The 26,897-nt window shown below is 50.2% G+C and overlaps 1 protein-coding gene across 6 annotated transcripts in view; it reads right to left on the bottom strand.

Moving 5' to 3' along the window:
* Nucleotides 1-15,623: 15,623 nt before the first annotated feature.
* The window catches only part of SGSM2 (small G protein signaling modulator 2), a 110,231-nt gene continuing 98,957 nt past the window's right edge, over nucleotides 15,624-26,897 (bottom strand). For 5 of the 6 annotated variants that reach the window (XM_090025242.1, XM_090025237.1, XM_090025241.1 and 2 more), the window contains 6 exons: nucleotides 25,981-26,105; nucleotides 24,598-24,680; nucleotides 23,954-24,063; nucleotides 21,803-21,899; nucleotides 20,719-20,886; nucleotides 15,624-19,963 (listed from right to left, as the gene is read on the bottom strand). In XM_090025242.1, coding sequence (XP_089881368.1) covers nucleotides 19,875-19,963; nucleotides 20,719-20,886; nucleotides 21,803-21,899; nucleotides 23,954-24,063; nucleotides 24,598-24,680; nucleotides 25,981-26,105 — 672 coding nt within the window. In that variant the 3' untranslated portion in view covers nucleotides 15,624-19,874. The remainder of the gene's footprint in view (nucleotides 19,964-20,718; nucleotides 20,887-21,802; nucleotides 21,900-23,953; nucleotides 24,064-24,597; nucleotides 24,681-25,980; nucleotides 26,106-26,897) is intronic. The other variant, XM_090025240.1, reaches the window with a different exon arrangement.

Here is a 26,897-nt window from a genome sequence, read left to right on the forward strand (position 1 = left end):
AAATTGTTTTGGGTGGGGAGGGTGGGAAAAAGGGGGAATTTGAAGACATCACCTTGTGCGTTCGGGGTGGGGCTGGGCGGGTGGGGAGGCCTGGGGAGAGAAGACTGATTTGCCTGGTGTGAAAAAGATGTATTTGGCGTTTGTTTTGTATTCTCCCCTTCCTGCTTTCTGTGATGTGCATTGAAAAGCGTATTGCATAAAGGTAAACATTTCTTAGCTGGGTTGTGAAAGGGCCTGATCCCAGGAGGTGCTCGAAGGTTTTATCCAAAGTCCAATAAAGCCAAGGAGAGTCTTTCCATTGGGTTTGGATCAGACCTAAAGGGTCCGGATTTTGCAATCCTTTTCTGTTCGGCAGAGCACGTAAGCAGGTGCTTAGGTCCCATTGACCATAATGGGATGCTGAATAGACATGGAGTTAATCACGTGTATAAATGCTTTGCTGAACTGGGACCTGGATGCCTTAATTTTCTTTAAAGTTGAGTCCAGGTGCTTTGCACCTTTTGAAGCTGCTTAACACCTTTCAGGATGAGGCCCCCAAGCCTTTGACTCCCCTTCTGCGTGAAGAACCAGTTGTCCATTTCAGCTTCTTTTTTTCTAGAAGGACAGTGAAAATATAAAGCAAAGGAAAGAACCCAACATGCTTGACCTCCCTCATTATCATTTTGAAAAGATTAAAATTGGTTCCAAAGCTAAATATTTACTTTTAGATTTTGCCATCTTTAGTCAAAATATCAGCGGTTAGGAGCAGGCATTTGAAGTTACGGAAACGGTCATCTTTTACCAGGGAGTTATTTTTACTCGTGGCTTTTTTCCCCTCCTATTTTATAGTAATTTTAAAAAAATCTAAAAACTTGAATAGCCAACAAGATACCAGCAAAAACACAGCATCATTTGCCACGGTCAGAGGAGTGTCATAGCGAGCAGCATTTCATTTGCAGTTTGCCTTTAGTGTGCTATAAACACGTTGACCCAGGATTAGGATTTCTTCACCAGTTTGCAAACATTTTCAGAAGCCAAATTCTCATTTACCTGTAGGGCTGTTTACACTGCTGATGCAGTATAAAGGGGCCTTAAAGTAATTATGAGTTATATTCATGCCTACTTTAAGATGCCATTACACTGCCAGAGTGGTGTTAAAGAGTTTTATTGTAAATTAATTTGACCTCTTGCCATGGGCTACAAAGTTGCAATTAACCTAACTGGGCATCCTCTTCCAAAGAAGCATGATGACTTTTTAGCCCACAGCATGCCCATGTCCATACCACGTTTTGTCCTCTCCCTGAATACTGAGATGCTTTCCTCCGCGTCCCATGCGTCTCTTGTTCTGAAGGGCTGTCCACTATCAATTCTGTCTGCCAGGTTGCGTCACGCAAGACTGTTCAAACCAAAAAAAACCATGGTCATTCCTCCTGATGGGCTCAATCCAGCAAGGTGATGAGTGCATTTGTTGATGAAACAAATCATCTGAATAAGGTTTTGGGAATTGGGCCAAAAAAGTCTCAGAAGAACTGATATGGATGCCTTACAGACATGCCTTAAGAACCTAACCCACCAGGACACTAAGCTTGGGCTTAAATGTTAAGTCTGTCCGTACTCCATTGACTTCAGTGGAACTGACCCTCTGCTTAAAGTTAAGCATGTGTTTGAGAGTTTTGTTGGATCAGGGTCTATGGTGGGAATGGAAAATCAAAATGATCCCATCCTTAAGTCTTGTGAAGGAACCCTCCCACCTGCCTTTCATCATTTAAGCACCTTTGTGGCTAAAAGTATTTACCTTTATCTGCTCTGAGATCTTTTCATTAGGAATCCTTCTATGAAAGGCATTGATTCTGAATGCAAAGTTACTTCTGCTGCTTGCCGGCGATTCGGTACCAGGCAACCCTATTTCCTCCTACTGAGCATCACAGGAAAGCCAAACAACCTGAAACCAATCACACTGGGCAAATGCTGTCTTTGTTTACAGTGAGGACTTGTCACTGTGTTATCAATTTATTGAAATATTAAATATTGAAAAACCTAGACTGTAAAGATTTTTATGTGTTTGGATACATCTGCTATGTGAAAAAAAAAACTAATTTTGTACATATTGTATTTTTACTATTCAGCTGTATTATATTGGCTCTTCATGCTCCAGAATTTAGGTATCAAACATGAATAATATCCATGTAATAAGCACTTGCCTGAAATAAAATATAAAACGGAAATAAACATGCACTGAAACCTGAAACAGAAGTTTGCATCTTCCTCCTCTTGCTTTCCATATGGGTATTTCAGTGTAGTTATCGTTTTCCAAAAATAAGGCCAATGCTGCATCCCTCTCCTGACCAGAACAAATAGGTGCTATTGGGCGGGCGGCCGTTCACGTAAGCAAGCACAATTGCCACTAGTATAAGTCAGGTCCTTAAGTATCTGTTTTGTTAAATATCCTTAAATATTGGTCAGCCTCACTGATCTCCAGAATTCGGTATTTGCATCGAAGCATTATTCAAGTATCAGCATAAAACACAATGGGAGGAGTCTAGGATCCTCAATCAACAGTTCACGTCACCAGATCACCCGTCTTCATTCAAACGCAGTCACCCGCAACCTGCTTCTTAATAAGAGTGACGTTGCCGTAAGTAGAGCTAATGCACCTTCTAGCTGAATGCAGCTTGCTTAATTTGTAGTGGATTTTGATTTCTTTCAGGCCAAAGACCACAAGAGCTTTGTCATTGACGTCAGTGGGTGAGGGATGCGATCCTTGGTCCGTAAGGCATATCCTATTGAAACTAATTATTGCCATAACTGGGGCCAGTTGTTCCTGTTGGGCAGCTGGGCAGCTTTTCTGACTGATGGAAGCAGATTTTTTTGCCTTACAGGTGTGTTACTAAACTGCATCCCTCGTTCAGTATAGAACTGGGGGTTATCGCAGACAAAAATCTCTCCACCTCAGCTGGAGAAACTCTGCTAGCAAAATGGAATTGATGCCAATAGGGTTTTACTGGAGCATCCAAGCCCTGATGCTGTGAGACATCCAGCGAGGTCCTGGGCAGTCTTTTCATGATCCTGTGGGATCACAGCTTCATCATCCAGAAACTGGTGCTAGGGCCACTGACTGTAATGGCCCTAGCAATGAATAATTTACATCCACCGAGGATCTGTTGTCCCATAGATGTCACGTCAGCCTGCCTGGGACTTGGGGCTCAGTACGGTTACCGAAAAGAACGAATATTCACCTAAGAGGAATCTTGATGCCCTCTGCTGGGCAGCTGTGGCATCAGAGTGGCAAAACCCCCTGAAATGTTTGCGTGTATGGCTGACCGCGCAGAGTCAGCAGCAGTCTATGGCTTCTGGCAGAAAAGTTAGCAGGATTGAGGTCATAAAAAGGTAGGGGAATGGAAATGTGAGCTGGCAAAGCGCTCCTTTGCTAGATGCAGAGAGGATAAGAGTGTGCATTCAGATGGCCTAAGATTTCAGCTTTCTCTCTTGCAGACGCTCGGCTTTCCTGACAGTGCTTTGTTGACATGTCTGAGCATGTGGATGGCTGGAGACACCCACGCACGTTTGCTCGTTCTGCGGTATCTCAGCTCCACACTCCTGTGCGTTTGAAAGGGTGGACCGCTCCAGGAAATGCTGGGGGCATCGTCTCCTGGGTCCCCGCTGTGGACACTGCTGGATGAGCAGAATGCAGGTCTGTGTTTAATCTTCCAGCCCCTTCTGCAGTGAGGGAAGAGGAGCTTCAGCCTTTGCAAGTCTTGGCGCCTCTGCTGGGAAAGCTGCTCATCAGGGCCACTTGTGCTGGTCACCTTCGTGAACTGGAAGGGACCAGCAAGAAATAATTTAAGGCCACTAAATTCATCTCACCCGTTTCATTCAACTGGAACCAGCCTCAGCTGAGCTCCTTGCTGGGCTGAGCTGGATTCGGATGAGGTATTGCAAGGGCCGAGGTTCTGCAAAACAGTTGCGGCCGGTGCCCGTAGGTAGGGAAATAGCCATAACTGAAAGGGGAAGGGTTTGTTTTTGTCTGCAGGAGCAAGCCAGAGCTGGACGCCGGCCGTTGCTGCGTGTCAGCACGGGCAGGGGTCAGCACACGTGGGGTAGGATGGATGTCTGCAAGGAGTGGCATTCCCCAGGGAGATCTGGTAGTGGCAGAAGGGACACGTGCCAAGCTGTGCCTTCAAGAGCTGTTGCGAGATCCAGCATCGACAGTGATGATCAGTGCTTTGTGAGTATTGTACAGGTTGTATCCTCCCTATGGGGGCTCCTTAGTAAGACTAACTTACTGCTGAGGGCTTTCCCTCGCTGTGACCCTTCCCTCTGCACCAAGGTGCTGAGCACCAGGGGCTGTCAGCAGCAGAGGCAGCCTGGCAGCTGGAGGCCAGTTGGCTGGGGCAGGCTGCGAGCTCCTCAAGGAGCAACGAGCAGCACCTGCGTCAACTGCCGCGGAGCAGCCTGGTGGGAAGAAAGGAGTCTGAGTGGGGTGAGAGGAGGGGGAAGCTGTGTTGTAAGCTCCTGTCTGGGCTTTCTTTCAGTGGATTAAGGAATGAAATTACTTCCCAGCTCTCACCTTCCCTTCCTGCATCGTGTGGATTGATCTGTTCTCCAAGGATTATTTTGGGTAATTCTGCTCCGCTCCACTCTGCAAAGGCTCCCCGGGGATCACGGCAGGACAACGGAGATGGTGAAGAGGCTGCTGGTAAGTCCCACACTTCAGTGGTGGCTTATTTTTATGAGTGCTAGGCCCTAGCCATGTGCTGTGGTGTGAGGCTGCTAGCCTCTTGGTTCAATGCATGCTCAGTTCTTAAATATGCGTGCATCTGCCTGGTTCCAGTGTTTCGCTATCTGTATCCCACAATGGGTAGCTGGGTCACAGTCCTTTGTCCCATCTTAAATACTGCTCTAAGGAACTATTGTACCATCAGGGGTTTAATGCTGCAAGCCTATCAGCCATTCAGTGGTTGTCAGCTGTGTAAAACTCTGCCTTTACAACTGCATACCCCATGGCAGGCAGAGGACATGGCCCGGGCTGGCGCTCTTTAGAGGTGCCACGCACTCCTACTTTAACACGTGTAGTCGGAGGCCTTGCTTCGCAGGTGTGTAGACTCGATGGGTCCCAGTTGCATTGGAGTGGGTGAAGTTGTGGGTGTCTGTGCATGGGTCTCCCCAGCGGGGGGTGTTGAGTTGAAAGCCTGAAATGAATGTAGCATTTATTTATTGTCACAAAAGTGAAAATTGTGGAACATGGAGGGGGGAATGGGTCTGGGGCTTATATATTCTCCACAACCCTTGTTGCTGTGTGTCTAGGGCGGGAGGTGGTGTGTGTTTGAATGGTGACACTGGGGATGTATTTACACTACAGATGCTGCTATGACTCCAGTTTTGTGCAGATGTATCTTAGCCAGTTTAAAACAAGTGTAGCCGCGACAGCACAGAACTTGATGTGCCTGGGCAGTGCGTCGCTAATGAAGTGTGGCTCTGGTAGACCTGAATGGGCTGTAGGCTGATGGTGGCTGTGCAAGACCAGGTGATCCCTGGCAGGATTGCTGATGTTGATGAAGGTTTGTTTGCTTGCATAAAGGTCACAACCTGAGCTGCTGGGCTGGCAGAACCGAGTGTCAGGAGGCATAACGTGGTGTGCCATAAACTGTGCAGACCCAGACAGCGACCACCTCCTGACTCGGGCGTGTTGCCCAGAAATAAGAAGCAGCGACCCATTTAGAGCATGGTGGTGATTGTTTGGACTTCCTCATGCAGGTGACTGGTACTCAAAAGGACCTGAGGCCTGTATGTCAAACAGAGGAGGGCTCTGCCGACCTCCCTGGGTGGGCTGTCTTGTTTCAGAAGAAGAGAGCCTTAATCCAAAGTGAAACTATGTAGGTGGCCTGTGGATATGCACATCTGTGGAGCTGAAATACAGCCTCCTGCACAGGAGAGGTGCGTGACGCTCTCCATAGCGGGGCCAGAGCCTGTGTTACGCCGCAGGAGGTACGCGGCTCTCCTCCTGCGTGATGCTGCAGAGGGCTTTTTGTAGCGTGAAAACAGAGGGGAAATCACTTGAGGAGCAGTTGTAATGAATTGCTGCTGGGTCTGGCACAGGAGCCCTCCTCTGTCACCCTGCAGCAGTGACTCATGCTTTGGCTTTTTATGGGATGTGCTATAGTCTTGAAAACTCTCTGGCATTTGTCTGTCTTTTCTGTGTCTCATCCCAAGCAGCTTCATGCTGCAGGTACGTGGTCCTGCCAGGGTGGGTATTGCCATGTTTCGGGGACAGATTTGGGCACTGTGAGGCATGGGCTCCGTTACTTGCTCTTCTGCTGACTCCTGTCTGTCTTGGGGCATGAGCTGTGACTGGGGCCTGGGGATCCCTGTCTGTTACCCATGGGTGACATAACACTTGCCCACCTTGCAGGAAGGCAGATGCATAGTCTGTAAGTACCGTATGATGAACAGATATGCAGACGATGAACGTGGCAGCCCGCTGTTAATTACAGCTTAGCTACTGAGGGTCAGGGTGTGGGCAGAGCCCAGCACCCAGAGGAGCAAGGCTTCTGCTGCTGGGGACCCAATATCAGCATGCAGAGTTTCACAGTAAAAGTCTTAACCCCCTCGGTAAGTATAACCAAACTGCCTAGCTGAGTTTCTGGCTCTTTCCTTGCCACATCAGTGCTTTCTGTCACCCCAGTTAGCAGCTTCAGTCTTAGGACTGATATTGGTGTCTTTACAGCTGTATCCTTTAGATTTGGAGGCAAATCTGCTCTCAAAGGGTTGTGGACAGCGATAAAGTCTAACAGCCCTCCCTTCTACAGCTTTTGGTGCCAGGCCAGGACTCGGGTTTGACCTGTAGGAGATGGGTGGGTCTCAGTTGGGTTCCTGGAGGTGTCCATGCTGTCAGTAGCATCTCCTGCCCATTCCTCCCTTGGCCCTCCAGCTGCAGAGGCTTTGGACCTCCTGGAAGTCCTCCGCAAGCTCAGTGGTGACAAGTAATGAGCCAGAGTTAGCTGGGCTTCATGTAGTGTTGGGAACTGGGACTGGAACTGTGATCCCGACTGTCGCTCACCTGCTGTGGGACTGTGAGCAAGGCCCCTCACCGGTCCGCCCCTCCAGTCCCTTGCCGTGGGACTGTGATAGTACCTGGGTGCATATGTGCTAAGGAAATTCACCGCCAGGGCACATCCCATTTGCCTGACTTGCACCTAGGGAATACAACCTTGTAATTAGCCTTCTCCTGGCTCTCTTAATAGGAAGTAGCAGATTTAGGAGGGATATTTTTCCTCCCCCCCCACTTCCAAGTTAACTAGGCACAAATTCATGTATCCAGCTGTGAACTCTCCAAGACAGACTGCGTTAGCCAAAATAGTTTCTTATTAAGCCGGCACCCTGCAGAGCTAAGGCTGTGACTTCTCACTGCACATCTGTGGCATTTGCTCGCCTCCCTTACGCCTCTCTGTTTTGGCACTGGCAGCGAACTCCTGCCCTCGTGCGTCTCTGGATCACGGGAGGCATTATTGAGCAGATCTGTTGCCCGCTCCTTAGATGTTCACAGGGTGTCGCGCCCAATATGCACGTGCTTGCTCTTCTGTGGCAGCAGGTGTTGGAGGGGAGCTGCCTGGCTACAGCCGCCTTTTTAACCCAGGAATGGTCTGGACCCGGTGAGTCTTCATTCGAGCAGTGCACTGAGGGCTACTGGCCTGCAGAGCGACATGCCTGTGTGGGCCTTTACCTCCGCCGGCCCATTGCAGCACTGCCAGCCCGGGCTGGGATCACTTGGAGGAGCACGGCCTGCTATCACATCCCCAGATGGGGCCCGAGCAGCCAACACATGCTGAGCCCCTGCCAACACATGCTGAGCACTGGACTGCATGCGTGTTTGGGGGCCAGGTGCGGAGCAGGTGTGTGCACCTCACTGCTGCTCTCCCGCAGGCGTGGAGATCTGGGGGGGAGGGATAGCCCCTTTGCAGGGTTGACGAGGGACTCCTAGTCTGTGGCATCCCTGTGAATTCGGACAATGGCCTGCATCATTCAGTTCCCTTTCTGCAAAACGGGGGTAATAGCTGCACATGCTGATTGCAGGCTCCAGGGACTGTCTCTCTATGGGAATTCATGCAACAGGGCAGAGACTTTGAGTTGCAATTGCAAGGTGGATCTTTTCTCCTCCTGCTGGTTCATGTGATGCATTTCTGTCCATTTGAGTGTGTGCCTTATGTGATCACTGGGGAGCAGAGTCGGTGCAAACCAGAGCTTCCTGCGCCTGAGGGCTGGAGGTGCCTGGAGTTGCTCCCTTTCAAATCATTTCACCACGATCACAAAGCTCAAAACTTGGAAGTGAAAGGCCGAGAGGCTTGGCTCGGCCACGTGACTCCTGGAGCCAGAGCTTGAAGGAAACGCGTGCATGAGAGGCTTGTGATACAGGGGGAGGAGCTGGCCGTACACCAAGCCCCAAAGCCAGTCAGCAGCCTCGTGACACTTCATGTGACCCATGTGTCCTCGACTCAGACACTCGTAGGGAAGGTCTGTGCGGGAGCAGAAGACACGCTGACCACGTGGGCTTTGCCAGAAGGAGCTCTGGCTCCACAACATCTGTCTGGCACACGTGCTTTTCAGATGCTGCCTGGCTTTCAGCCGGGGGCGAGTCTCTGGGCAGGTGCAGTTGTCCTGTGCCCTCAGCTTCCTGCCTGGTTGAGGTCAAGCGAGCAGAGACAAATCGAAAGTGCAGAGTCATGCGTGCGACTGGCTGCAGCTGTAAAACAATCCCGTTGCCCCTGTTCCAGGCGCCTGCCTGCGCACACCACCTGGGCTGAAAATCACTTGTGCTGGGAAGAGCAGAGGCACCGACTTCCCCTCCAGACCAGTTCCTGTTTCACATGAGAGTAAAACCAGGAAACTCTTGGGCCAGGGCAGTGACAAGCTGTTTGCTGCCTCCGAGTTGGATCTGTGCATGCTTGAAGTGGAGCTGGGGGGGCGGGGGTGTTATGTTCCCACGAGGCTGGGATTTAAGCACACAAATCCCGCTGAATCAATTCCTTGGGCTCTTTGGGCAATCCACGCCCTCGAGTTTTCCTTTGGAAGCAGCCGAGGTCAACGTTTTGCTTTCTAAAGGAAGGCCTGGTTCCCTCGGGAGAGAGCACAGCAGAAAGGTGAGCAGGAGGCCTGCTTTTATTCTGAATCTCTCTACTAAGGCTACAGACAGACGTTGCATTTGTCCTCGGGTACGCCAGTTTATTCTGGGACAAAGTGCGATTGTTCAGGCACCCATGTCCTTTGTCCTGGGATAAATCACAAAAAGGTTCTGAGGATAAGAAGTACTAACAGCTCATCCCAGGACACTGAGACATGTGCCTGATCAGTTTTCCTGGGCGAAAAAGCAGCAATGCATTCAGCCACTCATTAAGCCCTGATTAGCAGGGCACTGTGTGGGCACACCAGTGCCAGGACAAGCACGGGCACAGCTTGTCCAGAGAGAAATGCAAAAGTCTGTTCATAGCCTAAGAGAGAGAGCCTGCCTCTGGCCGGGTCTCTCTGCCCAAGTGTAGTGCAGCACGGGGTCTGCACTGATGAGCTACAGGCACAGTGGGGATCAACGCCCAGAGACGGGACCTTGGGGTGGCTTGTGTTCAGCTGTTTGCGAGCTCTGAATATTTAAAGGAAGAGGATTGTGCAGCTCCTTGGTCAGGTTCCCATTCTTTCCTTGCTCCACAAAGCTGGACGCAGACAGCACGCAAAGGAGCCCACATGGCAGCACCCGGAGATGGACGCGAACGAGGATTGGCTTGAGGAGGCAAGAAGTGACATGGCTGCCATTCAGGCTAAGTAGCACATGTCTGCTTTCCCAGCCACCTTCCTCCCAGGCTGCCACCCTAGCGCGTGCCTCCAGTCTTCTTCCTTCCCCCGGGGTGGGAGGCTGGGCCTGCCCTCGGTTATCCCACAATAGGGCTGCTCTCGTGCTCCGTTTTGGGTCCTCTCCTTCCAAACGTCTCGCTGATCCTCTTTGGCGCCTCTCGACCATAAACCGTAGAGATTTCGGGTCACGTAACGAGGGTCGGCCGATCGCAGGCAGCATCTGGGCTAGAAACACGTCGCCATGCGACTGACTGGGGTTCTGCTAAGAACGGGGCAGGATTTGTTTGCTGTCGCCTCGCCGTCATCCCGCTGTAAAAAGCAGCCTGGAATTTTAACTGGTTCCAGAGGGTATCTGTGTCCCTCGAGCGCCAGCAGCCCGGGGGTATCCGAGCCCGGGCTCCTAGCCAGCCTGGCGCTGCTCACGCTTGAGGCCACACCAAGCATGTCTGAACACTGGGGTGGGCAAAGGCCAAGTGCGAACGGACTGGCTCGCATACATCTCTGCACGGAGCGGTAGCAGGACTAGGCTGGATCCTGGCCATTCTCCTTCCCATGGGGTGCAGGAGCAGGCTGGGCTTACGGCTGGAGCACTGGCCTGGGGCCTGGGCTCTTTTCCCAGTGCTGCTTCGCGCCCGCTGGTGACCGTGGAGAAGCCGCTCGGCTGCTGCATCCCCGAGGCTGCCAGCTGGGGGCCGAGGGAGGGAGGTGGCTTCGACAGCGCTTGATGTGCCTTCCAGCCCTGGGTGTTTTTTCTGTATCGCCCTCGTGAAGCCCCAGTGCTCGAGACTTGCTTCTGCAGTACAACGAAGCTTGTGGCTTCGCCTCCAGGAGCAGGTGGGGGCGAGGCTGGAGCAGTAGCATCCGGATCCACATTTGAGCTTCCCCCTGAGGAGGCCTGCTTTGTCTTCTCTGGATGGACTCGAGAGGGAGGCGTCCAGCTCCAATTTCCATCTGGATTTTGTTCAAGTCTGTGGGAATCGGAGGCCCCAGATCCCTCTCGTGGGAGGAGGGGAAGGGTCATGTGAGTGGTTGGCTGGGTGTTACGTTTCTGCCAGCGCACCAAGTTATTCACTCGGCAGGGGGAGACGGCTCAGCTTTGCGTTTACCGTGATCCCGCAGCATCAGCCGTCCCCGGACGCCCCTTCCGGCCCTGCCGTCGCACCCGACACTTGAGCTGCTGCAGCAGTTCCCTCTACCCAGCTTGTTTTCCCATCTCAACCAAAGGCCGTTTGCTGAGCCCTGGTTATAGTATCCCAGTGCTTAGGGTCGGAAGGGACCTAAACAGATTATCAGGTCCGACCCCCTGCCCTGGGCAGGAACGAGTGCTGGGGTCATAACACCCTAGCCAAATATCTATCCAGTCTCCTCCTTGAAGACCCCCAAGGTAGGAGATAATGGTGATAATACTTACTGTTTTCCGCCCCTTGTTAGCCCAGGATGTTGCTGGGACTGGATTTAGTTAATGCAATGCTGTTCGATAAGCAAGGTAGGCCAATATGCTCCCACCTGTAGCTATGCCCAGTGCTCTCGACACCAATGATGTTGCTCATCAAATAAACTGCAGCCTAATTGCTCTCTTCTCCAAACTGCTGCCTTCCCTCCCCAGACTGCACTATGAGGGCACAAGCTTCGTGAGTGCAGATGACCTTTCTGTGGTATGCGTAGAAGGGAAAGCAAGCAGACCAAATGCTGCCCCTCTTCTAATGTAGCCAGCTGAACAGTGTTGGATGCCAGGAGCCACGTGGCTTGTGCGGGTGCTGAGCTGGCGATCACTGGTTTTCTTATTGCGTTAAGATCACGCAGGAATCTCGATGCCATGACAGGTGACCGCAGAGCACTGGGAGAGCTTCTTTTAGAAAACACCTTTGCTTTTACCCACCTCTAAGTGCTGCTTCGCGTCACAGTAGACACTGGCAGTGGGCAGTGTACGAGAGGCCACGGTGGCAGGCAGGGACTGTCCTGTAGGATGGGCTTTAGGGGAAATGCAGTTTGGAGCAAGTCTTGTGCCACCCTGATGACGGTGCTGCAGAAAGGCATGGGCTTGTTAAGTGAGATTATTGTCTCGTATGGGAAGACTAAAGCCTAATGTTGTATTCTTGGGTGGCTGGGGTTTGGCTAAAAGCCTGAGCGAGTGATGAAGAGTCTTGTTTCTAGGCCTGCCTAGGAGAACTGATTTCTGCCACTCTCCCTGGTGGTGGAAGCAGGATTGCTAAGGCATAAATGCTTTAGAAATAACATGTGTCGATATTACTACTGCCGTCTTTTTACCTCTTAGGCCACAGATGCCTTCCTGTTGATTTTTTTTTTTTTTTTCCCTAAAGATACTGTCCCATACAAAACTGTGGTTGTTTCTAGATGCACAATGCACATCTAGTCTAACACTGCCTGCAGCCTTTCAGCTTATCTGAACAAGAAATGGGAAAAAGAGAAGCTTTTGAAGGCTCTTACGTGTGACTTGAGGCCTGTTATGTGCCAGGTTTTATATCTAAAGTTCTTGGTTTTGTGCAATTGGTTGGGTAGATCTCACTTAAAAATAAGTGCCCCAGCCTAAGCGCTTTGATACCTGGGGCTGAAAGGCTTTGATACCTAGGGCTGCATTATGGTAAAGACAGAGACAGGAGGAACGGCAGAATTATTATTTGGCCGAAAGATGAAAAATCAATCCTAATCGTTTGCATTCTAGGAAAGGGTAATCGCTTTTGCTGGTAGTTCCTCTCCGAGCCTTTGTTTGACTTGAGGGCATCACCTAGTGGTGGAGCCTGGGATAATGCTCCGCAGCTCTTACCTTGCGCCTGTCATTAGATCTGCAGGAACTTCCCCAGTATTATCACCATTTTGCGACGGGGAAACTGAGGCATGGGGCAGTGAAGCAACTAGCCACAGATCATGCAGCAGGCAGGGGGCACAGCTAGGAATACAGCCCAGGCCCGAGTTGGCCCTTGCAGCCTTGCCCTGGGGCAGCACTTTCGGCGAGACGGGGGAAGCCTCGCTTTGATTCTTACTCCCGTTGCGGAGGTTTGCAAAGTCCCAGCTGCGACGTGGCTGAACGGCGGTGGCGGGGGATGGATTGCACAACGTGCGGGTCGGAGATGGGCTGGCAGGGCTGAGCGAGGAACGGCAAACTACAGCGGGTTGCTGCCATGTGCGGGGATAGCAGATCTCTGCGGACCACGACAGCTGTCCAGGGTGACGCCCGTGGCAGTAGCTGTGAATCGGGTCTTGGAAACTGAAAACAGGCCACCATCCACAGCTTCCTCTGCTGTTGGTGGCATGTTCAGAGTCAGGCTGGCTAGGGGGGCACTTCAGAGTACCAGGCAGGAAACGCTCGCTCTGCTCCACAAGTGAAAACCACCTCTCAGCTGTGTGGGGAATTCGGTAACATAAACTCGGTTAAGCTCAAGGGATGATTTTTAACCAGGGCCTGGCTTGGGCTCAGCCTGCTGCTTTCCCAGCCCTGGGGAAGGGTGGCTGATGGTTGGGAACCTGGTGCCTCAGCACCTGCCTGCGCAAGTCGGTCTAATAAAAGCAGTTGCCTCACCTTGCAAATCTCGCTCTTCACTGGGTTAAATGGCATTAAAACAGGTAGTTCAATTTAGTGGGCTTTGCAGCATGGTAGGGAAAGCTAATGGCTTACTTTAAAGCGGCACCATGAGCACGTTGCTGGAGGGGTAGGGAAACAAGGGCTGGGGAGCACCCAGGTCACACAGCGTAGCTCCTGCTTGAGAGTCAGGAAATCCCTGGTGACTTTTGTCTTTTCTGTCTGTGCTGGAGCTGCCACTGAGCATTACAGGGCGGTCCAGAGCAGGTGTCCGAGACCTGGTGGAAAATCTCCAAGACACGTGGTACCCAGGAATGAAGAAGCACCTTGGTGTAGGAGATATGATATTGGAGTGATGTTGTAGCTGTGATGGTTCGGGAACCATGTGAGGCACCAGGATTTTTGTGGGTGATGTTTGGGATGAAGTTCGCCAAGCTTTCAAACGCATGACATTCAGTCTAACGGAGAATGAAGGACGCCTTGCATTCAAACACTTGACTGACTTCACCCCCACCATGCAGCTGGTCCAGTATTGCCTACGAAAATCCTTGATGTAGGAAACATTTCCGAAATGTGGTGGGACAGCGGCCCCATGGGGTGCTGTCCTATCTGGCCATAAATGACGCGTGAAGGCTGGATGAGCTTGTGAGAGCAAGGTCAAGTGCTAGAGTCTAATGAGCTTGTTTTGCAGCAGAGTTTGCAGAACAATCTGTAGAGATGCAAATGGTAACTAGAAATACAACCAGGATTAGTTTCTTCTTCCAGGCAGGAGGAGGCATGAGGTCAACAGAGGCCTCAAACACTAATAAAACAGTGACCCTGGTGACTTGAGCTGTTTGTCAGTAATACGGGCCTCGACCAGCCTGCGGCGCTGCTCAGAGAAGCAGTATGGCAAGACCTTGAACCTCTTACTCCTGGAACAGCGAAGTCCAGGTTCTGCACGACGCTGTGCTTCACATGGACCCGAGGTATGCAAACTGCGGCCTGGCCAGCGCTCATACCCGGCCCGCTTTGGGGAAGCTCTCGATCGTCTCCCTCAAGGCATCTGGGTTTGGGGATGGCTGAGGTGGACCAGGCCCAGGTGTCTGTGGCCATGCTGCTCACTGGTTGTTACGCTGGGGAAGTGTTTTCTCCCAGGTCAGGACCCTTTTCCCCTTCCCCCGTAGCAAAGGGCAAGGCTCACTTCTGAGATAATCAACTCCCAGCTGTTGCAGGGCCTTCAGCAACTAGGCTGTAGCTGTTCTTTTCCTTGGGCCCCCCGGTTAATCCAAGAGCTGAAATCCATCTCCAGGCTAGCAAAAATCTTTGCCTTTCAGACAGAGGTAACTGAGCAAAATGTGGCAGTCAAGGCAGGGTACCAGGCTGGGCGAGCCTGGCGTTCCTCCTGGCTTTCAATTTCTTGAAAGCAGAGAAAAGGGAAACTTTGTGACAGAGGGACCAAATCAGATGGGAACCGCAGCAGCAAGACAACCAAAATCCTCCCTCTGTGCACATAACCATGGAGTTTATATTTCCGTTGCTATTGAACATATAAGACCGAATGAATGACTAGCGGGAACTATCCTGTGGGGATCCTTGCAGCTGCCCGTAAGCCATTTCAGGCACCTCGTGCAGTCCTTGCTCCATGTAAGCAAGCATGACTGAGTTATCCTGCCAAAAACATGGCAGCACAGCCTCAGCAAAGCCAACACCCAGAAACAAGCAGGCAGCCAAGCTGGGACCGTGACGCAGCCTGGACAGCGAAACCGAACCCCGACCCCTCCCTCACATAGTGGGAGAAGCGGGGCAGTAAGAGACTTGGCAGCTCAGTGGACTAGCACCCGAGAGCAAAGGGAAGGTGCAGGGGAAAGGGCAGGTGTCCTGAGCTCAGTAGTTTTGCTGAACCACCAGCTGCTGTAGGACGGGAGGGTCGTATTCCCCCTCCCACTGCAAGAAGCCTGCGCCCTGCCCCCCAGACTGGCAAACGCTGCTCCCCTTGCTCAGCACCGAGATCTGGCTGGCCGGGGGGGCAGCGCATGCGCCTTGTCGGGAAGCTTCATCCACTGTGCATTTACCATCGGCTACTCGGGGAACCTTCCAAAGCAATTTGGCAGTGACCTACTTATTCTGAAACAGGCGGCGCAGCACATTGGCCAGTGTGGATTATGCGTGGAAACTTAATTGCATCTCATGCGCTCTCTTCATACAGAGGCATAAGGTTAACGCTCTCTGCTCAGCTTGGGAGATGAATGGGGAGAGGGGAACAGACTGTGTCCAGCTCTCGCAGACGGCCGTGACAGTACGTGTTTATTCATACGTTGCATTGAAAGATAAGTAAGTCTGAGCAATGAAGAGAAAATAGTCTGCTCCTGGCAAAAATAAATAAGGCAATGCACAATATTCATAAAATACAGGTAATGCAGAATGTTATAATACCAGATACCACCAAGTTTGCAGAAAGTTGTTTTTACATAGTAAAGAGCCGTATCGTACACTCCAAACAAAACCGTGCCGCCGCTTCGGGTTTTTTACGTGGATGCCTCGGTCGGGGTCTGGCAGAGGGCGGGAGCGCTTCACCTCTCAGATGAGCGAATGGACACACACGGCAGCTTTTTGAACAAGACCCTCCAGCAACCATGCACTGGTCTAGAAAACAACTGGACACACGACTATAAATAGGGATGAGTCGAAACTGCTCGCATGCCAGCAATGCGCATGTGGGGTGTTTGGTCTGAAGTGTGAGCGCACCCAAACAGCTACACAGTGGAGCTTCTCAGGCACCCAACTCTTGGCTTAGGGTTTTCTCCCTCCCAGTCCAACGTCGCCCCTTTCTGCAGAGGTCTTCAGCACCGCTGCTTTTTGTCCTGTGCCTGCAAGGCTCAGCTCCGAACACATTTGGCTGCTGCCGTGAGGAGCGTGGAACAAATGTCTCCCTAGATCTAGCAAAGTCCTGAATGAGGCTTGCCAGCCTGGGCACACAGGCAGGGCAGATGTGACAGCAATACTATGAGGCAGCCTTGAAATTCAAGGATGCAGCCTTCCCCCAAGAGCATAGATTTGCACGTCCTTTCCCACATCCATCGGCATCTTCCCAGGGCAGGCTCATGGTTTGAGAGATTCTGGCCTGCTTAACTTGCTGCTTTGAGCGCTGCAGAGACTTGCGCTGCAGCTGCAGAGTCTAAACACTTTCCAGGCCCAAATCCAGCTCGCCTGACTCAGGTCAGTAATCCCACAGCAGGCAGTGAGGCTACGCCTGGGAGTGAGGGGGACTGGCCTTGCAAAGCAACTTTCTTCCCAGCAACTGTTGCCAGTAGCAATAATAACAACTATGGTAATAATAATAAAACTCTTCTTTCCCCACCAGTATTGGCACATGGGGTGGGCGGAAAGACTGGGGCAGCGATCCAGGGGAAAGCTGAGTGAGCCGTGCTGCATCTGCCCCATGCACACATTTCTATGCAGCCCCTCTCAGTGCTCGTCCCAGACATTTGGAGACGGAGGAACAGCCAGAAAGAGCCAGCCAGGGGCCTTCTTGTCTCTTGCTACCCTGCTGCTTGCTGCTACTTAAGAGTATGTCTTGCCTTTCCAAACACACGTGCCCACCTGTGCAAAGGAGACTGGTGGGTGATGGCTGCACTGTTGTGTGTCAAACTGGGACAGTTCGAGTAGGTTGACACTTGCTGTCAGATTTGCCCCCCAAGCACATGACAGAGCAGCCCAGGTGGGGGCGATCTCTGTACACGTTAGGCCTGAAGGAGTGAAGCAGCCCATCCTGAAACAGAGCACTGCAAAGACGTTTCAAACTGCACAGAGCATCCCCTCCCCTCCCCTGTGGTTCAGCAATGCAGAAGAGCTTTGCGGTTTCCACATTCCCCTTGCCTTCCTCACTTATTGCAGCAAAGTCTGTTCTGGTTACCGGCTCTGTGAACCTGAGCATGTCGGCAGCCCTGGCAGACGTGGCCTTCCGGGGACCAAGTAGCTAATACAAGTACCACGGGTTCACCTCAAAAGGGTGGGTGAAGACGGGCAAGGACTAACCAACTTGCAAAGCCAGAACTTTCTGGTACTGTGTGTGCTCTGATGTGGGACCTGGCTCTCTCTAGGGGACAGAGCTAGAAGACCCTTGGAGAAGCCTGCCAGCCCTATGGTCCTATGAACTGAAAATGCCTCACATTCAAAGCTGTGCCCTCCGGTCCTTCTGAGGCTGGAGCCCGCTGCAGGCTTGCCAGACTTCAGCTTTGTATCTAAGCCTCTCTCCTAGTTTTCAAAAGAGGGAAACAAAACAGAACGGGGACTAAAGCCTCGGCCTGTCTTGCTGTACAGCTTAGCACCAGGGAAGGATACGCTTCTTGTGGGAAAAGTTTGTCCTGTCCCGCCCCCCCGCCCGCACTTGTGATGGTAAAACCGTAGCTTGGAGGAACCCGTGCGGGGACCAGTTTGTTCTTTGGCAACACACAGTCCATCTCTGCACAAGCTAACGGGGAGTGACAGGCTTCACACTCAATCGCTTGTGGATTTTAGCCTGTTTGAGAATGACGCTGAACCCAAGTGACTTGTACTGTGTGGCCAATGCAAGCAAAGAGCGGATACCAAGCGAGCAAACTCTGGCCCTGTTAATCCCGCAGCTGAAAACACTTGCAGGAATGTCAGAGCTCACTGTTGCTCCTCTCCTAGGAAACAGCCTGTGAAAGGTCATTTAAGTTGGATTCGTTCTTCCTGGAGGAGTTTCCCGAGTGCCCAGTGTTCTCGCCGGCACGGGGCCAGCCCCCTGGCCCACACTGAACTTTTCAACATCCTCCTCTGAAAAGGTAACAGAAGGGTATAAAAACTGGGCTACAAGGTTCAGCTCCAAGATTCACGTGATCTTTCAGGCCATGGCTTCTGGTTCAGAAGCAAACTTAACTAAATTGCAAAAAGCCTCGGCCATCTTCCGTAATGAGACACAATGGCATGGGCATGATTTTTTTTTTTTTCCTCTCCACAAGTGCCTGAATGATGTGTGCCTAAATCATTTGGGTACCTGAACTTTTGCTAAAAGTATCTATGTGTCTGCTGCTGTCTGCATTACTCATTCTTTAACCGGCCTACTTGAATCCTTCTTGTAGTCCATCTGGGATCCATGCGTGTAATCTAGTGTAGATGGTCACAGTGCTATCACGTAGATATTTAACAGCCTGAAATAAAGCTACTGTTCAACTAGAGACTTGGGACAGCTCCTCTGGTGGTAAAACTGCTGGAGCTCCTAGCAGCAGCTGGTATTTGCTCCTGAAAGAGCGAGTGTCATGTCACCCCTACAACCAGGAAACTGAGGGGAGCAGAGCCTCTGTAAGACCTGCTAACAACTAAGGGAAGTTTGGGGTTAAATGCAATGAAGTAAAGGCTGGAACAAGAGATATTTGGCTACTCTGGAAACTGCCCATACCTAGATGAAAATCAAATCCAGGACACTTCCTAGGGGGACTAACAAAGAAAGACACCCTAACAGCCACTGCTTTCATCTCTGAGAAATGGGGTAAAGAAGCTAGTGCCTCTAGGGTGGAAGTTGGACACACTAAAGCACCCCCCACCCCCGCTGCAAACCTCTTCTGCTGTTGCTACTATTCCTTGTCCCACTGAATTTAATAGGGTGCCATCGGAGTGCAGGAAAGTCTTTGGTCTAAGATCACCCAACACTCCCAGGCCTGGATAACTTCATACTGCCAGGAGCTGCTGTGGATCAACGTGTAGCTTGTCCTTGGTAGAGTTAAGTGTTTGACTGAGGTCCCTGATGGCATGAAGGTAGTTTCAGGGACTGACTTGACACTGGGCTTTGCCTTCAAGCTCACCCTAGCAGGTATGGGGGCAGCACCTTGGTTCAGGTGTTCACTGATCTAAGAGTTGTGCCCAAGTGTGGACATCAGGGTCTACCTATTATTCAGGTGGGGTTTTCTTTCTGGTCCTAGGGGAGGTAGCACATTGAGCATGATCTCAGCTCTTGGACTTCTAACCTGATCCACCTTTAAATGCTGCATCTATACATGGGCCTTTGTACTTCTACGGCCAAAATATGCTCTAACAGGTGGGAGCCAGCGCCTCTCTTCTTGTATCCTACATGCCCAGTCTATGGCATTTGCTTTACTAAGGGCTGTTTGTACACTTCAACAGGCCTTAACTCTGAATGTGTAGGAGATTTTGGGTGAACACAACTGATTCCCAGGGCATTACAGAGGTATGAGGTCAATAAATACAAAGCCTCCCACAAACAAAATCCCCTCAATAGCTCAAACGCAGAGATGGACACTTCTAGAGCCTAAGAAAAGGGCAGAATGAAAAAAGATTTTTTCCTTTAAAATACCAAGTGAGAGCAACAAGGACGATCAAGCCAACCTCATCTCCGGGGGAAATCGGCTTTAAATGTCTCTCTTACAGACCTCTGGAATACTTATACATTACATGGAAGATGCAATTAAAATGTTGTTTGAAGTGTGTTCAAAGAACAGCTTCATTGCACAGTTTGCACAGGCCCGTGGCAGCTCCGTGACCGTTCTCTCCACATCTGCCGTCACTTGTTCTCGATCAGCGTTTGCACTTTGTAGACGAGGTCTCTTGCGATCTTGAGGATTTCCTGGGCGTTGTGATGCTCGGCCATTTCTAGATGGGAGAACAGACGAGCATTCAGAATTGCCCACCAGGGGTCTTGCAGCATTTGAAATGTGTTGCGTGCCATAAACCCCACACTAATCCCTTGGTGCTAAAGACCCAAGGAGCCTGACCCCACCTGCTAATCCTCCTTGTCCCAGGCAAAACCCTCACAGCCAAGGGCATAGGCACCGTGCCCAGGGAGTCTTCGCTGCCACCAAACGTGTGCAAACTCTCACAAGGTGCCAAGACAGAGCGGGGCAGGGGGGGCTGGCTAACAGCTGGACACAGCTGTAGGCGTTCGTGTTAATGGCCAAATCAAGGCCCATGATCCCAGCACCAAAGCTTTCACAGCACGACTGATATCAGCTGCCTTAAACAGGACGTGTCTAGGGCTCTTGTTCAGCAAAGCACTGGTTTCTCTGGATGGCAGTCTGTGCCTCAAAATGTAGCTATAAATGCTGCCTGCTCCGTGGGAAGCCCTAGAGCAAGGTGCGTGCGTCAGTCCAGCATTTTCAGTTACTAAAGGCTGGGCCTGGTTGCACAGATATCTCAAGTACAGACAGGTATTCATGATATCCCTAGATACATATGCTGGTATCTATAGGTGTAGATACACCCACGTACGTGAATCTATATTGATACCCAGTTACGCGTGTCCGCACATATGTACGTGTAGAAAAATCTCAGCAGCCAGTAATAGCAAAGCGCATAGGGCAAAACACAACATAAGCTGCTTTTACCAAATGACTTTAAAAGTTTCTTACCATTAAAAAACTTGATGATATCGGTGAAGTCCATGTTGTTATCACGGATAATCTCTCGATAGACCTCCACCAGTGCTAAGGCAATGAAAAGGACAAAATGTTCTGAAGAGATGTGCTTTGCTGCCCAAATAACTTCCCACACTGTAAATACATCCTCGTACAACAATTCTGAATGGGAATAAACATCACAAGAGCATCAGGTTGTTATCATTTGAGATGACTGGAGCTTATTATTCAAGATTATTCAAGCTGACCTTTTTCTTTCTCTCCCCCAAATGTTTTCTAAGCTTTATACAAAACTCTACAGTGCTAGAAGTTCTGCAGGGTCAGATTCTCTTACTCCCGTGTAAAACAGTAGCAAAATCTGCTTTTTCATGGTTATACGGGTTAATTGTTGGGCTTACAAACTATGTACATTTTACAATTACTTCGGTCCTCCCTTTTGTAATACATTTTGCAGAATTAATAAGTATTTTACAGATTATGAATACACAACCGCCTATAATGACACAGAAAAACTTGTTTAGGGGGAGGAGTTAGACATCCCCCTGCAATACCATGCAATCAGACAGCACTGTGCATTAGCACGAAGATCAGAAGCTGACTGGGAGAGCAAGTGGAACTCCAGGACCGCTTTTCTTTCAGGATGCAAAAGGAAAGCAAAGCATGACTAGCAAAAGGTGAGATGTGCACTCACGCTAAGGATTTGTGAGAAGTCTGTAGTATGAAGAGTATTAGTGCAAAGCAAAATCACTCCAGTACATAACAGCAAAACCAAAGCCTGCAATCCCCCGTCCTCCGAGAACACCAGGTGTGCGTGTGTGTGACGCACAGCCGCGCAGTCCAGTGGACTGGGATTGTGGAGATTTGGGTGCCACACCCAGCTCTGCTCCTCAGCTGCCTTCGGCAAGTCCCTCCAACTCTGTGCCTCAGTTTCCCCTCCCCTCTGGTTTGGCCATCTCTGGTACATATGCAGAATACACAGCACAAAGGGAGCTCAGTTTTGCCTGAGGCTCTTACCCACTACTGTAATACAGATAAGAGACCCTGGTCCTAACAAATGCATTTAGGCTCAGGGTATTACCTCTCTTAAAATCAAGCAGGAACCAGCGATAGCAGAAGTAGAAGTGAGTGTAGTCTCCGTTCTGGTGCATCAGCTCAAAGAGCTCGGAGTCCAAAATCTGAAATGCAAACAGTTACATTTCAGCATCCCGTCTGGCAGCAGCAGTGTCCGAGGCTCGAATCTGTTGGGAGCCCATTGGGCTTCCCTCTGACCCTGCACTGCCTAATCCAACCACTGCCATGAAACCCCGGTACACCAGACAGATATCTAAATCAAGCGCCAAATCCTGCTGCACAGGGTCTATTCCAACAGACCTGCTCACCTGGCCCGTCAGACCAAACGTGCCAGGCTTTGTTCTGAAAGCACTATGTTTGGACTGAGCAATTACCCCACCGGACCAGGGCTGAATGATGGGGGCGCCCCATACGGTACAACTTGCTACAAATACGCAGCACGGCATTTACAGCATCAGCTTATTGCCTGTGACTGTCGATAGCGATGGTGCTACCTTCTGCATGCAATAACGTGTGCAGGACAGACTCCAGCTTGGGTATCGAGAGGGCTGTGCTGAGCAAAGCAAAACTGCTAAAACTTTTCATGTTGTTTTACTTGGGTTACGCATGACAAAAACTTGTTTGGGACCCACGTGTTTTGTGGAACAGCGAGCTGCGTTTCTGTGGCTTAATCTGAGGCTTTTATATTTAATGGAAAGGTATTTATATTTAAATAAATAGGGGCCACCTGTTCCATACCTACTACGCTCAGATCATGGCATACTCTGACTTCTAAGCATGTGCAGGCAAAGAGGCTAAATGGTCATTAGTATCAACTCAGACAAAGAAGTTAAAGAGCAGACTCAAATTTACCACAAAGCAAAACCTCAATGTGTAAAGAACAAATATCCAACTTAAAGAACTGTGTAAACAGTGTGTGGGGAGTATGGTTTCCCCTGTTCTACCCTAAAACTAACCAGTTTTGTCTACTAAAGTTACAAGTTAACAAGGGAAATCTGCGGTGAATGCACAGACAATGGATGTGCTTATGCTGACAGGGCTCTTAGGACACAGCGACCCACCCTTATAGACGGAAGTGCAGGAGAGGAACCTGGGGTTTGCCAAGCGTGGTGAAACTGAATTGATGAAAAATGTAGTGCTCAAGCTCCTGAACAAACGTGCAGAAATACTGCCCACCAGGGTTTGTCCACGCAGCAAGTACATTGCAGCTGCTGTGAAATTTATTGAAAACTACCTATATTCCTTCACACCACACCTTTATCCTTTGTAGCATCAATCGCTTCCTTTGGAGTACAACATGTGCTAAGGCTTATCTCAGCAATTACATTACACCCTGCTGTATACAATTTATACAAGTAACCTTCATAGAAGTGTGTGACCATTTATTTTATTGTCACTCCACTATAGGGGTCACTAACTACATCTAATAAATGGTTAGAGAGTAAATGGAGTTCAGTGTTCAAAATAATTCAGCATATCTGAGAAGACCAAAACATTTTGTAATCGAGTTACCCTGGAAACTGAGCACGGATGTAGTGTGGGTGGCCTTTTCTTCAAAAGGTTCTCATTTTATTCCTCCAGCTGTGGGGTGAAGGGGGGTTAGTCTCTCTCTCTCTCTTGCACATTCACTCACTCACTCCCTGCCAGGTGATTTCCTTGAGATCACACAAGGACGCTGGGCCCAGCCAAGGTTCTAGCCTCCCCTATCCCTGGTCTGTCTTGCAATGGAATGGATCTCCCAAGGACAGCAATGCCATCAATCCACGCTCTCTACAAGTCCAAAGAAAGCTAAACTGGTGCCTTCTCTTCAACTGCTCTTTAGGCTGCCCCTACGCCCACTTTCTGCTGGCTGGGCCTAAGGCATCTGAACTTCACTGTTCCTTTTCATAGTTGGCACAGAGATGTGTGTGTGGGGGGTGTCCACCTGTCAAGTTATGGTAAGAATTGGTTGACTGACTTTATGCATGTGACTGACAGATGTGTGGTACCTGTTGTGTTGTGTAAACCCAACAACTCCCAGCACACAGGCAGGTGACCAGGCACTGCTGCTGTCCTGTGCTGCTTCTGCCTCTCCCTGTGACATGAGACCAGGATCGAGATGGTGGGAACTAAGGCATGCTTGCCTCTCCCACCTCGAACAGGGGTCATGAATCCTCACCTGGATTAGGGAGCGCATGTTGGCAAAGTGTGTGTCCATAGCACCACCGTTGGGGAAGTTCTGGCTCATTCTCTTCATCAGGTGGCTGAAGCAGCTGTATGCCAGCTGATCTATGGAGGCAAAGAAATGGTATGGCTTAGCACGTTGCAATGCTGGGGATCTCACGTTTTGAGCTGGACAAGGCAGTAACTTGAAAGGAAACGTGATGGAGCTGGGGAAGGGGTAGCTTTCTCCTTCCAACTCAGTTATTTCCTCTGTATCTGGTGCTGGGTTAAAATATTAGCTAGGGCACCATAGTCTATGTGCTGATTGCAAAACCCCTCTTGCTTGAAGCAAAAAGAGTCTAGCCACTGGGTTAATTAGATCACCTGCTGAGCCTGCAGCTGCAGAAATACTACTGGCTTGCGAACTGGGTTGAACTTTGGCTGGAAGCCACAAAAAAACTAACCAGGGAATCCTTAAGTTGCGGGTGTTAGTCATATCAGTGATTGTGCATGAGCAGACAACTCAATCCCTGCAGGCTTTCTGCTGGTGAGGTAGCATTTACACAGACTGTCCTGCAGTTCCCAGCTCAGGGTTTAAAGGGCTCATCTGCCTAATCTGTACCAGTGACCAAGCCTTACGAGGCAGCTCTGCCTCCTTACCACTGTCGAGTATGACCATGAGAGGAGCCAGGAGATCGCACATGCCTTGAACGTAGCCAACGTCGAGGTGCTCCCAAACATAACTGCAGAGGAAAGAAACAAGAGATGCTAGGAGACCTCGTGCAAATCATCTTGCTGGGGGCTATTCATAAGTCAGCCAGGCTACCAGAATGCCAGCTTCCACTGGAGGGCTTCAGAGGACACGGTCTCTAAAGAATATAAAACTGGGGCCAAAATTTCCCAAAGACGAAACAAATGGGAGTCTCTAGAAATCCCTTGGAATACCTTAGAGAACTTAACAGAGACTGTGAATCCATTTCGGGAATTCCCAAGCAAGGACTGTGTGTTTTTTCCCCTCTCTGTTTTACAGGATATCCCCCCAAACCCATAACACATTCCCTGGGAGTTCTCCATGAGGGAAGAGCCACACGTAAGTCACAGGGCACCATCATCTCTGCCTGGCTTGATACTGGGCTGGAAGACGGTGCGCAGAGGGCCAGTGCCTCTGGCCACTGGGTGAGGGGACTGCTGAAAGCACATAATGCATTTCGACTTCTACAAAAGGAGCTTTTTCCCCAAAATGCTGCCCCGTTTTCCAAAAGCAGAATCACCGGCTTCTACTGGGGCTTGTGCTCCTGGGCTTCAAGCAGCTTTTGAACATTTTTCTCCTCCCCTTTTGCCATGGACTAAAAACACAAATTCACCAAAACAAGACAGCAGCAACCTCAGACAACTGCAGTGTCTGGCCTCCAGTCTACCCGAACCAGGGGGACAGGCAAACTTGGAGCCCTGGCCAGAATGGAGCTTGTAGCACCTGAGTCTAACATCTGAGGGTAGAAAAAATGCTACCTGGAAGCCATGGCACAGATATTTACTGGGCCTTAATTGGTGCTGGCTTCATGTTTTGAAACCGAAACATCAGATTTTTCATGGGACATGTATCTGTCACCTGCTGATACGAGCCTAGTCAGACTTTCAAAAGCACCTGGGATGCTTTGCTCCCCATTGATTTCAATTCTTCCCAGTGGGTGAAGATACTTGAGGGGTTTTCATCTGAAAACAGACACTATTGCTCTAACATTCGTGCCCCTCACAATCCTGACACAAGCCCTGTAAAGCAGGGCTCTTTATCTCTCCATCATACAGGTGGGGAAACTAAGACTGCATGAATTAAGTGACTTAAGGTGAGATGGAGTCTTTGCTGGAGTTCAGAATTGGAGTCCCCAGAGTGGTACCCAGACCATTTGCCCTACCCTGACCTTCTCTTCTGGTAGACTTTTGCCACTCCCAAGGGAGAGGAAAGAAGAAAACGTCTATAACTGTTATTGACCCAATCTAATTGGAAGTCAATGAAAGAAGAGTCTCATTTGCAAATGGTGTTACCTGCACATGACATTTCTGAGCTTCTCCAGGTTATCAGCAGTAAAATACCAGTAGTTCCGATCACACCTCTGGACGTCTTTATCAATTCTATGCAGATTTAAGGCAACTGTGTCCAGTAATTCTATCTAGAAGAGAGATGCATGTGTTAGACTTGCAGTTAAAAAAAAAAAACACTTCCAGAGATTAACCTGAATTAAGAAGCAAGAAGACTCTCAGATCCTGCCAACCAAGAGTTCCCATGAACCTTCTTTGAGATCTAGAGAAGACAAGTGCTACACCGGAGCTGTGTAGTAGTGCCACTGTTACCACTACTGAGCTTGAAGCTGGAGTAGATCTGGCTTCCCTGGTTCCTATCCTCTCCCCACCACTGCAGTGGGGACCAGGCTGGGGGAACAGGCTTGAGCATGCTGGTGGTGTGACTTGGGAGCCAACTGGCAGAGTTTAGAGCAGCTTCTAGGAGCCCCAAATTGCTGCAAGGCCCAGCTGGCAGAGATCAGCCCACAACACTGGCACCAGCGTGGACTTCCTGGCTCTGCTCAGTTCAGCAGGGATGAAGGGATTTTAGCAAAGCAGAGATCTTGCAGCAAGCTGAGATTTGATGTGGGTCACACTTGGCACGGCATTAGTTTGCCTGTACAACAAAGCCTATAACACCTATTACACTTCCGGGCATCTTTCATATGTATAAGTACCTTGTAGGCATGATCAGAGCATCCATATACCTGCCTGCTGCTAAGTCTCCACTGTAACACACCTGCTGGCAGTGGTGACCGTACCAAACACACCCCGTTCCAACAGGGGGTCTGTTAATGGGTGACCAGGGGAAGCCTTGGAGCCTGAAGCCTAATCCACTGAGAGCAATAGTAATATCCAGGAGCCGTGATGGTGCAATACTAGGGTAAGGATTTGTTTTTGCA

This window comes from Crocodylus siamensis, chromosome 13 (assembly GCF_052110815.1).
Source record: "Crocodylus siamensis isolate JL-2025a chromosome 13, ASM5211081v1, whole genome shotgun sequence".
In the NCBI taxonomy this organism is placed as follows: Eukaryota; Metazoa; Chordata; order Crocodylia; family Crocodylidae; genus Crocodylus; species Crocodylus siamensis.